At 39.4% G+C, this 12,489-nt stretch overlaps 1 protein-coding gene across 2 annotated transcripts in view; it reads left to right on the forward strand.

The window, feature by feature from the left end:
- Nucleotides 1-12,489, forward strand: part of HOMER3 (homer scaffold protein 3) — a 109,117-nt gene that overhangs the window by 47,130 nt on the left and 49,498 nt on the right. The window contains exon 2 of one of the 2 annotated variants that reach the window (XM_072156241.1): nucleotides 6,475-6,656. The exons of the other annotated variant lie outside the window; for it this stretch is intronic. Coding sequence (XP_072012342.1) covers nucleotides 6,637-6,656 — 20 coding nt within the window. The 5' untranslated portion in view covers nucleotides 6,475-6,636. The remainder of the gene's footprint in view (nucleotides 1-6,474; nucleotides 6,657-12,489) is intronic. 2 annotated transcript variants of the gene reach the window in all.

Consider the following 12,489-nt stretch of genomic DNA (forward strand, 5'->3'; position numbering starts at 1 on the left):
GTCCTCTCTCTTCTTGAAACTTTATCTTTCTAAGACTGAACTTCTTGTCTTTCCACCATCCACTAACTTACCTAACCCTGACCTCTCCATCTCGGTTTGTGCATTTACTATTGCACCAAGGCAGCAGGCTGCTATCTTGGGGTTGTGCTGGACTCTGACCTGTCCTTTTCACCATATATTCAATCTCTTGCTCACTGTTGCCGCTTGCATCTCAGAAACCTCTCCAGAATTCGACCATTTCTGACAATTGAAACTTCTAAAATGCTAATTGTTGCACTTATTCACTCTTGATTAGACTACTGTAAGTCTTTACTAAACGGTCTTCCACTCACTACACTCTCTCCTCTATAATCTATTCTTAATGCAGCAGCCAGGCTTGTCTTTCAGACCAAACGCTACACGGATGCCTTCAGTTTGTGCCAATCACTGTACTGGCTGCCTCTCTCCTTCCGTATTCACTTTAAAAAAATAACCCTCATCCACAAAGCTCTGAATGATGCTGTACCTCCCTATCTCTCATCTCAGTCTATCGCACTTCCCGTGCTCTTCGATCTGTCAGTGATGTTAGATTAATCTCTCTACCTTAATTCGAACCTCTCATGCCCGTCTCCAGGACTTCTCCGGAGTCGCTCCAATTCTCTGGAATGTCATTCCCCGCACTTTCAGACTAATACCCACCCTCCAAAGCTTCAAACTCTCTAACTAACGTCATCTCTCCATCTACTAACCCATCCTATGTCCTATCACCCGTCTGTTATCCAGCAAACACCAGATATAAACCAAGTTCTAGGCTTCTCTGCAGTCACTTTCACATTGGACCCTGTAAATAAGATGGCGGCTGATGGCTGGTTCAAGCAGCAGAATTTTTATTTATTAAATGGTTCTATAGGCCTGGTGGAGACGTGGTCAGCATCTCTGAAAGGGTTAAATGAAACCTACCATGAGCAATCTATTATCAGAAGGAAATATGAGTGTAGATTCTTCCTGTCTGCCTCTGCCCTAATCTGTAATTTAATAACCCTGGAACCTATCTAACAAAAAACCCTTTATTTTAGTAATATGTAAATCAACTGCAAAGGCTACTGGGGCATGGAGTAGCCTTATTTCCCAATGCTGGCCATGCTAGTACACGCCACAGTAGGTTTCTCAAACCCAGTACAGCTCTTCTCAATATATCTGTCCCCACAGAGGGTCATTTCATGTAATTTACTGTCATTTCATAATGCAAGAAAATAAAAATATAAAAACAGTAGGGTTAATGATGAAATATTGTAACTACATAACCTGCAACTGAATTCATAAGATTATTGGTTTAGGCTACTATTGGACTAAATTTGCCATGTACTATTCAAATACCAGCAGGGAAAGCCTCCAGAGCATACATTAGACACATATATATGCCCCCTTTTCACCTAATGGAAGGACTGTAGATGCTCAAGGGTTGCAGATATGTTCCTCTGATGTACTGTATATACAGTTGGGGAAATAAGTATTTGATCCCAGGCCAATTTGGCAATCTAAAAAAAATCTAGAAAAACACATTATATGATCTTTAAATAATTAATTAGAATTATATTGCATGAAATACATATTTGATACCATAGAAAAACTGTATGAAATATTTAGTAGAAAAACATAATACAGAGGTCAGGTGTTTTGTGTATTTCTTGACCAAGTTTGAACATATTGCAGCAGTGATTTTGGCCCAGTCCTCCCTAAAGATCTTCTGCAGATCTTTCAGGATTCGAGGCTGTGGTTGGACAACATTGAGTTTCTGTTTCCTCCAAAGATTTCTGATTGGGTTCGGGTCTGGAGACTGGCTAGACCTCTCCTGGACTTTGAAATTCTTTATACGGAGCTGCTCCTTAGTTGCCCTGACTGTGTATTTTGAGTCATTGTCATACCGGAAGACCCAATCACGACCCATCTTCAATGCTTTTACTGAGAGAAGGAGGTTTTTGTACAAGATTTTGCTATACATGTCCCCATCCATCCTCCCTTCCAAACGGCTCAGTCGTCCTGTTACCTTTGCAGAAAACTACCTCCAAAGTATGATGTTTACACCCCCATGATTCACGTTTGGGACGGTGTTCTTAGGGTTGTACTCATCTATCTTCTTCCTACAAACCCAGCAAGTGGAGTTAATACTAAAAAGTTCTCTTTGGTCTTATCTGACATGACCTTTTCCCATGCCTCCTCCGGATCATCCAGATGGTCAGTGAGGAACTTCAAATGGACCTGGACATGTGCTGGCATGAGCATGGGGGCCTTTTAAGCCCTTGCAGGGTCAAATACTTATTTGATGAAATAAAATGCTAATTAATTATTTAAAAAACATACAATGTGATTTTCAGACTTTTTTTTTTATTTCTGTCCCTCACAGTTGAAGTATACAATAAATCTCACAGTCCTCTCTATTCTTTGTAGGTGGGAAAACTTGCAAAATCAGCCTGGGATCAAATACTTATTTCCCCCACTGTACCTTTGGTTATAGACATAAGAGCACAGTGTGCCAAGAATAAGAATAATAATTAATAAAGTAATAAAAAATCTTTTAATGTCTTTGTGAATGTGTGCCAAATGTTTTGCACATGACTTTTAATAGTGATACATTCTGATCGGTTTGCATATCTGATGTGTAAGGCTACGTTCACACTGCCGTTGCCCGCCGTACTGTTGCACTGAAGGGCACATGGTAGTGCCCCTCTCCATAGGAATATATGGCGCACGGTGCGGCACCTGTTGGGTGCCTTGTGCCCAATGCCGTCTATGGGGGACGTATATAGGCCTTATATACGTGGGCTGTATATACGTCCCCCAGTCTGAATGTAGCCTTATACAGAGTTGCGTTTTCCCTATCCACCCTACTTCTGACACTATGCTTGAGTTAAGATAAGCATCTATCATAGCTCATCTGTATGACCAAAGCAACAACTAGTAGACCCCGCAATGACAGACATTGTTGGGAATTGGTATTGACCACCTTGACAAAGTCATATTGTGAAATGTGTAAAGCAACAGTTTGGTGAATAGAAGGTTAAATCCTGAATGCGGTCAGTAACTGGATTTACTCATAAGTAGTGAGAGAAGGAAGAGTAACTGCACATCAGAGAGAATCATAGCACAGAAGAGCAACCATGCGAGTGAGAAAGCCATCGGGAGGGAGGAGTGAACATCCAATTTAAAAATCCTGGTTTAACCTTTCCCTTGCTATATGTTGTTAGAATATGTTGCAGACCCCTTCGGCAAAGCTCGTCTTTGAAGACATCTCTGGGGACAGAGCCCGCCTGTGTAATACATACTCCTCAGTGAAAGGAGAATAACTTAAAATTCTGTACAAATAAGAATATTTGAGTGTCTTCTCTCCCCACTACTAGTAGAATAAAATCCTCTGTATGATCAGCAGCAGTACAGATAGAAGGAGCTCACGGTTAGCAGCCAGGAAAGGAATCCCGCAGCATTAATAATGGATGGGGAGATGTTTGGATAAATTCATGCTGGGCTGCAATTACAGCTTACTGTTCCTTAACCAAGCATTCATAGCTGTGCACAGAAACTGATTCTGTGTGTATTGCATGTGGGTATATTAGCCGCTACCCATTTCTGTGGTATGCCTTTTCTATGTCCATGCATATTCCTGCAGATCTATATGTGTAGGCATAAAAAATCTTGTTGCTGATCAATTCCCTATCCATGTTAACTATTGACTATGGATGAACTATTGACAGGATGGATGAAAAGGACGGTGTCTTGGCATTCAATTTTTTTCATCTTCTCATTAAAAGCAGGATTTTAAAGGACATATTTGTAAATTTATTGGGCTAGACAACCATCATACTTGCATATTATTTCTTTTTTTTTATATTGTTTGCTGTTATTGATTGGTTTGGAAGTGCACCAGATGTCTTGGTTTTAATTGTACTACCTCCTCTCCTTATGTTTATATTGTGTACATGATTGATGGAGTTTGGACACCTGGGACCTTGATCAATCAGTTGTTATACACCATGGGCAGAGCTGGAAGAACTCTGTCTGTGGTGTATCAACCATGCAGTCAAATTGCAGGTTCAGTTCTCATAGAAGTAAATGAGAGCCACTCCAACAGTGCTAATACATTATAGATAGATGTATGTACAACCATAGTGTAGCGGCACTGCTGCATTGAGCTGGTCTGAAGAGGTGCTGGTAGTCACAAAAACTTTAAGGATCTATGTTAAAACTGTCTATTTGCATTTAGTAAAGGGAGGTTAGGAGATATGCTGCTAACTGTTCTTCTATTTTCTGCCTTTCTATGGAGATGGTGGAATTTCTTCACTCCTGAGCTCTTCTTTCAAATATAAGCAGGGAAAATAATTTTTTAGGTGGTCCATTTAAAAAAACAAATAAAATGTTGCCTCTTAATGTCTGATATATTGTAATTGATCTCCTATTTTTAATTTTTTTTTTCTATTATGAGCGTATAGACTATTCAAGCTTTTGACAAGTTGATGGGCAGTAGAAAATGGATTCTAATATATGAATCATGAATAAAATGTTTTTGTTTGTTTGCCACACACCATTAGTAATGGCTTTTGTATGTTGATTAACAAATTGATAGTATATAGCAGTGATGGCGAACCTTTTAGAGCCTGAGTGCCAAACTTCAACCAAAAGCCACATATTTATTGCAAAGTGGCAGCACTGCAATGTAAGCAGCAATTTATTTCTCCTTGTTCTTTAACAACTTTCAATCGTTCAGCCTCCTAAAGACACCATTGCAGTTGAAAGGAGGAGAGCAAATTCGCCTATCATTGTCGGAAGATTCTTTGAGTCCTGTCTGGTGAACTTTGTGCTGGGGTGATGGCCTGGGTGCCCACAGAGAAAGCTCCGAGTGCCGCCTCTGGCACCAGTGCCATAGGTTCGCCACCACTGGTATATAGTATATACTTGACAATTTACAGTATTGTGATATAACCTCAATGAAGACATGGGAAGTACATCTACTTCTAAAATAAACAGCAGTACATGATAAATTGAGTATAAATATCTTTATGATTTTTAAAGGGATGAAATAAACTGCTTACCCACTGGACAGCTGGTTAGACATTTACACATGGAACAGTCAAGTCCAGCAGTAATTCAATACTTGATGACTCGGCTGGTACGGTGACCTTTGGTCTAATACAGCTTCCTTTAGGGTTTTCTAAATAATCATTGCAATCATGGCTGAGAAGATCATGATATGCAGGTCAATGTTACTAAAACAGTACACCATCTGATTTATTTAAATCATTGAATGAAATATAAAGCTAAAGTATTTATCACTTCATCAATTTTCTCTCTCTCTATACATATATATATATATATATATATATATATACACACAAGCAGGGTACGTACAAGATAGGTTCTGTAGGTTTGTTCTTAAGTTGAATTTGTATGTAAGTTGGAACTGTATACTTTATAATTGTAGCTCCAGCCAAATATTTTTTGTTCTCTGTGACAATTGTATTTTGGATTCTCATAAGAACCAGGACTAACAATAAAGCTTAATTGATAACCTTTGATAACTGTTACCAATGTTTATTGTAGCCTAAAGAACAGTGAATTACCAACATCCAGGGGACCGTGTGTAGCTAGGGGTCGTCAGTAAGTTGGGTGTTCTTAAGTAGGGGACCGCCTGTATATAATAAACTTTCTTCAGTTAAATGAATTTTTTCCAGTGCAGTATGCTGAAAAACAGGCCCTCTAATAATAATCAGAAGAATTTTCCAAAAGGAAATCTACCAACAAAATCAAGCATGATAAACCAGGAACATTTAATCATAGATCTTTGCGCCATGACTGTGGTAATCTTATTATATTTGTTATCCATGGCCTAATAATCAACTAATGCCAATGAGCCTGAGGAGCTACCCTAGCTTGTTTGATCTGGCTTTGCAGACTATTACACTGTATTACCCTCCCCATTACTCCCTCAGCACTTGTGCAGAAGGAACCCCTCAGACACATTAAGATAGTTATAAAAGTTGATTTTAGAAAGAATGAGGCCATGGATAACAAGAAGATTACCATAGTCCCCTTACCTGGATGTATGTGCCGTACTTCTCTATAGATAGACTAGCTATATGGTCACTACATAGAAGGCATTTTTAGAAAATATTTTATTTCCCCATGGACTCCTATTAAATGAAAAATACTTCATGTTCTTCTAAAAAAAAACTTTTAAAATATAGTGGTTAATAGTGCAGAACCATTGACTATTGTATCTGGTACCTGTGTTATAGTCTGATATCTTGTAAGTGACAATGTTGGCAATTATATTTTTACAACATCAGACTAATAGGACTGATATTTATTCACAATCGTATGTAGATTGACATCAATAATACTTCACTTGTGTGGATTATGCAAGATGGACATACTGTAAGTCTGGGTTCCAGGACTTCTTGCTTTTATAGCATAGCAAATGACATCTGTTTCCTATCTCTTCAGGAAATGAATAGTTTGGGCTCAGAGAAGGCCAGACATTGCCCTCGTGGAGCCTAAGGAAGGAGCTATTTTAACATATGCTGTGTTCACATCTGTCAAGGAAATCGTGACTTCTCTCTTAATTTTCCTCTTTTCCATTATTCTTCCAAAATCTTTACTACACAAATGTCTTCTACTACTAACAGGTACGGTTTTCTTGTCACTCCTCCTGTATTGCTGTGATGCTCTCTACTAATTTCTTTAATATATTGGAAAATATGAGGATCATATGTGAATAAAATGCTTTACAATAGCCATTAGAGCTTTCATCTACATGTTATTAGGGTCCTGCTGCACACTGTTACCTTACAAGTGGTTTGTAACGCTCTGCTAGGATGCATGTTATGGTTAACTCATGGTTTTTCTCATCTTTGGTATACTGCATCTTGGTCATATGAGCCTGAGTACCATTTATGGCCAATATGGAACTGTACCTGTTCAAGAACTGAACTGATATTAATGACTTATTCAAAGGAGCGGAAAACCCTTTTAAAGAGACTTGTCAGAGGTATTTAGGAAACTAAACCACCCACATCTCTAGACAATGAAGTGAGAAATTGATACAAAATGTATATTAGAAAATTGTACAACTTTTCATTACACAACAATATCAATTATTTTCTAAAGTGGACAACCCCTTTAATTCTCTTCAGTGCACATTTAATCATAAAGTAAACTTCATACTCACCGGTCAACTGCTATTCCTGGCCCCTGTGTATATCTTTACTAAAACTACAGTAGTACATCCCAGCTTCAGTATATGGGGCGCATATACAATGAAAGCTGTATCTTCAGTGAAGAACTACACAGGCGCAGGAAGCACAATAATAAGTCAAGTGAGATGAACTCATCTCTTGGTTTGTTAATTGTAAATACAACCCAGAGAGAGTTAGGATCAGGCTATTTGGAAAAGTGAACCATCAATCTATAGGGACCTGTACGTTACTTAGTGTCCGCTGACAAGTTCCCTTTAAAGAATTAAATTCATCTCATTTGGAGTGCAACTAATATATAAAATATGATATAGTTAAAGGGCACCTACCACCACAAATCTACCTATAAAGGTAGATTGGGTGGTAGGTGCATCAATGGGACGTGAGGATAGCCCTTTTAAGGGCTAATCCTCACGTCCCCTCACTTTTTTGATAACTTTTATTCCACATATATTTAAATTTACTTATGCGGCTACTGGGGCGTGGAGTAGCCGCATCTGAGGTTACACGAGGCGGCTACTCCACGCCCCGGTAGCCACTTTACCCCTCCTACTCACCCATCTTCGGCTACTGGGGCGTGGAGTAGCCGCATCTGAGGTTACACGAGGCGGCTACTCCACGCCCCGGTAGCCACTTTACCCCTCCTACTCACCCATCTTCGGCGCGCAGCTCCGCATAGCTGCGCGCCCTCGTCCGGCGATCCTGCCGTCTGCGCATGCGCAGAAGAGCAGGCCCGCGCCTGTTTCGGAGCAGTGACAGCGCGGGCCTGCTCTTCTGCGCATGCGCAGACGGCAGGATCGCCGGACGAGGGCGCGCAGCTATGCGGAGCTGCGTGCCGAAGATGGGTGAGTAGGAGGGGTAAAGTGGCTACCGGGGCGTGGAGTAGCCGCCTCGTGTAACCTCAGATGCGGCTACTCCACGCCCCAGTAGCCGCATAAGTAAATTTAAATATATGTGGAATAAAAGTTATCAAAAAAGTGAGGGGACGTGAGGATTAGCCCTTAAAAGGGCTATCCTCACGTCCCATTGATCCACCTACCACCCAATCTACCTTTATAGATTTGTGGTGGTAGGTTTCCTTTAAAGGTGGCCAAAATACAATATTTTTTCAGTAGTGGCTTTGGATGCTGTAAAACAAAGAAACGAATGAAGAACTAATACCTTTCTCCTCCGCTCCTTTCCACACCTCCAGTGTAGTCACAGGCTTTAGTGTGTGGTTACTGTTGTCACTGTTGAGCCTCTATATACCAACACTGGTGGTGAAGGAGGCACACTGGAACACAGTGGAGGAGAAAGTACTTTATTGGTTCTTTTGTTTGCTTTTTGAACAGCAGCCAAGGCCACTGCTAGAAAAATATTTTATCCTGGACAACCCCTTTCATAAAACTGTATCAAATATGATAGGAATGTGAAGGATTAATGGAATCATTGAGTTCAGCACTACTGTTTACAAAGATCCTCTTTTGCTTTCTGAAATCTCTGCTGTTGATAAATCTTATTATGGCCACAGATGATTGATTCTCATTCAATCATATAGACATTTCAGCAGACATAAATCTGGTTCTTTTTTTTTTTAACATAAAAGACATAAAATTAAACATTTTATTTCATTTTTTTCACTAAAGCAGGGTGAATTTAGTACATTTTTGTTTTCCATGCTTGCAGTATCTTTTATTGTATTCACTGCCAGCTGTCTTGGATAACCATATGAAACAATACAAATTATAGCCTGTGGATGGCTAAAATGTAACAAGCAATTCAACATTTCAGATCGCTTTGTTTTTCTGGAATATATACTTTTGCACTTTTCAGCTAGAAAAAAGCAATCTCTCTCCCTGACCTTGGCATGATTAACTGGGAGCGTGTGCATCTCACTTGGAAACTCCCCAAGACCCAATTAGGAAAAGCTTTGGTTTGGGTCAGATTAATCGACTGTCACTTCATCTGGGTCACATAATGCAGAGGCAAAGATGTTAGTGCCTGCAAGCCCCCTCCTCAGGGAAGAGGGGGGAGTAGCACTATTAACTGAAAAAATAGTAATTAGTACAGCAATATACTTTTTTTAATGAAATAGTGCTCATTCTAATTCTCATAGGCTTTGGCTAAACACGTCCATCCTGTTGCATTCACTGGCTAAAATATGTTTATCATATGCTAGAGGATATGGAATTACTTTGCCAAGCTATTGTCTACTTAACACTCGCTTTCAGGCTTTGTCACTAAAATCCATTGGAGTAATACACAGACCACAAGTAATACAATTTCTATATTTGACGTGTGCTGAGTATGAAGGCCACTGAGTTATATAACCATGTGTTTCCATTTTTTACTTTCCTCATTTTCGATTTACAGAGGCCCCTAAGGGTTTGTTATCTGTGGAATAAGTTGTACTTTCCAGGGGCATCGTTTAATATTCCATGGGAGTAGTCCATTATGATTGTGGCCAAGTTGATGGTGATGAAGTTGAAGTCAACAGGCTTCTACTTCTCTAAGTAGTGCAGGTGCATGTTTACCTAGGTGGGTAAAAGATAGCAGTGCAAAGCACCTGCGTGCACCAGGCAGAGGGGAATCAGGAGCCAGTTGAGGTCAGTGCAGATAGATTTTAACCCCGGCCTATTAGCCGTATTTTGCAAATTTTCTCTGTGTCACTGTGCGGCTATAGCTTTGGAACGCTATAACATATCTAGGGAATTTTGTGATTGTTTTCTCATGACACATTATACTTTAAATTTGTTTAAAAATTTTAATGATATTTTTTGTGTTTATTTATGAAAAAGACGAAATTTGGCAAAAAATTGAAAAAAATTCTCAATTTTTAAAGTTCTAAATTCTCTACTTTTAAAAACCCACTTTTAATAAGTTTGTTAACCCCTTAGGTGTTTTCTATGTGTTAGAAACAAAACTAAGGTGTGATTTAGAAATGATAATATTAATTCCCTTATTTATATAGCACACACAGATTACACAGCGCTGTACAGAGCTTGCCAAATCAGTCCCTGTCCCCTTGGGGCTCACAATCTAACCCGGAGGAAACCCACGCAAACAAGGAGAAAACATAAAAACTCTTTACAGATGTTAACCTGGATTGGACTTGAACCAAGGATCCCTGCACTGTAAGGCTGTAGTGGTAACCACTGACCCACCGTGCTGCTCTAATTGTAATTTTTTTAGACAATAAATTCATTTTGGGCAGAAAATTAATCATTCACAATGAATAAATGACAAAAAGCTCCACAAAGTTTGATATCCAATTTCTTCCAATATCCCATATGTGGTGGTAAACTGCTGTATGGGCACATGGCCGGGTATAGAATAGAAGGAGCGCCATTCAGTGTAGATTTCCATTGTACGCATTGTACAGGATATACATTCTTTCTTTTTTAACCCCAAAGCCTGTGACGTCACCAGGAAGCAGCGATCCATTGCCATTACAGCCTCAGGTCACACATAGATCCCAGGCTATCATGTTTTAGGCTATCTATTACAATAGATGATGTGCAAAATCCCCATATACTGCCATACTGTAGTATGACAGTATATGGTAGGATCAATCATACAACCAAGAGTTAAAGTACCCTAGGGGGTCTGAAAAATAGTAAAAAAAAGTAAAAAAAATTCTATTAAAAAAAATAAAAATTCACCCTCCTTTCCCTAGAAGTCATATAAAAAAAATATAAAAAAATTCTAAAGTAATTAAAAGGTCGCACAGTCCTAAAAATAGAAGCATTAAAAACGTCATCAAAAGTCGGAAAAAATGACACCTCCATACACCGAATTATGAAAAATTTATTAGTAGAAGACGGCAAAATGAAGAATTTTTTTTGTACAGGTTTTAATTTTTGTACTTGTATGAAAACATTATAAAACCTATATAAATTTGTTATGGATTTTACTGACCCAATGAATGAAGTAGACCTGTCATTTGGGGCCTGTCACAGTGAAAGACGTAAAATCCAAGCCCACACGAAATGGTGCAAATGCGGTTTTTCATAATTTTCGCTGCATTCAGAATTTTGTTCCCACTTCCCAGTACACGGCATAGAATATTAAGTACCATCACTATGAAGAGCAATTTGTTAAACAGAAAACAAGCCCATACACAGCTCTTTAAATGGAAAAATAAAAAAGTTATAGATTTTTGAAGGTGGGGACTGGAAAAGGTAAAGGGCCTGGCCCTTAAGGGGTTAATGTGGATATATAGTACAGACCAAAAGTTTTCTGTATTCAAAGCGTTTTCTGTATTTTCATGAGTATAAAAAGTCTAGATTCACACTGAAGGCATCAAAACTATGAATTAACACATGTGGAATTATATACTTAACAAAAAGGTGTGAAACAATTGAAAATATGTCTCAAATTCTAGGCTTTTCAAATTAGCCACCTTTTGCTTTGATTACTGCTTTGCACACTCTTGGCATTCTCTTGATGATCTTCAAGAGGTAGTCACCTGAAATGTTCTTTCAACAGACTTAAAGGAGTTCCCAGAGATGCTTAGCACTTGTTGGCCCTTCACTCTGCGGTCCAGCTCATCCCAAACCATCTTGCTTGTGTTCAGGTCTGGTGACTGTGGAGGCCAGGCCATCTGGCATATCACTCCATCACTCTCCTTCTTGGTCTAATTGCCCTTTACACAGCGTGGAGGTATGTTTGGGGTCATTGTCCTGTTGAAAAATTAATGATGGTTCAACTAAACGCAAACAGGATGGAATAGCATGCCCCTACAAGATGCTGTGGTAACCATGCTGGTTCAGTATACCTTCAATTTTGAATAAATCCCTGACAGTGTCACCAGCAAAGCACCATCACACCATATGGTATTTTTTTGGTTAAGGGCTTTTTTTTTTTTGCGAGAACAGTTGTTCTTTTTAGCAGTCTTACTTTGGGTGTTTTTTTTTATATTTTATTAAGTGTTTGTGTGAGAATGTATTATTTTAGGGGCTTATGTTTTATTTATTTTTTATTTATTTTTAACATGTTTTAAACTTTGACTGACAGAGACATCGGGCAGCCCCATGGCACTTGGCAGACCTTGAAGTGTCCTGAAGAGAATCAGCTCCCCCAGTAAGCGGCACGGGGTGTCCGATCCCTAGGGGACGCTTGACTGCGGCTTGTAAGGGGCATGACTCACAGGTGTTACGGTGCAAGCTGTGATATACAGCTGACACCCGCTGCTTCTGGACGTAATAGCACTTCTCGGTGTGGGAAGCACCTCCCTGTGCGGACGTATTGTTACGTCCAGGTTTGAGTAGGGGTAAAGCTTAGTCAA

The sequence above is a fragment of the Engystomops pustulosus genome, chromosome 1, assembly GCF_040894005.1.
Source record: "Engystomops pustulosus chromosome 1, aEngPut4.maternal, whole genome shotgun sequence".
Taxonomy (NCBI): Eukaryota; Metazoa; Chordata; class Amphibia; order Anura; family Leptodactylidae; genus Engystomops; species Engystomops pustulosus.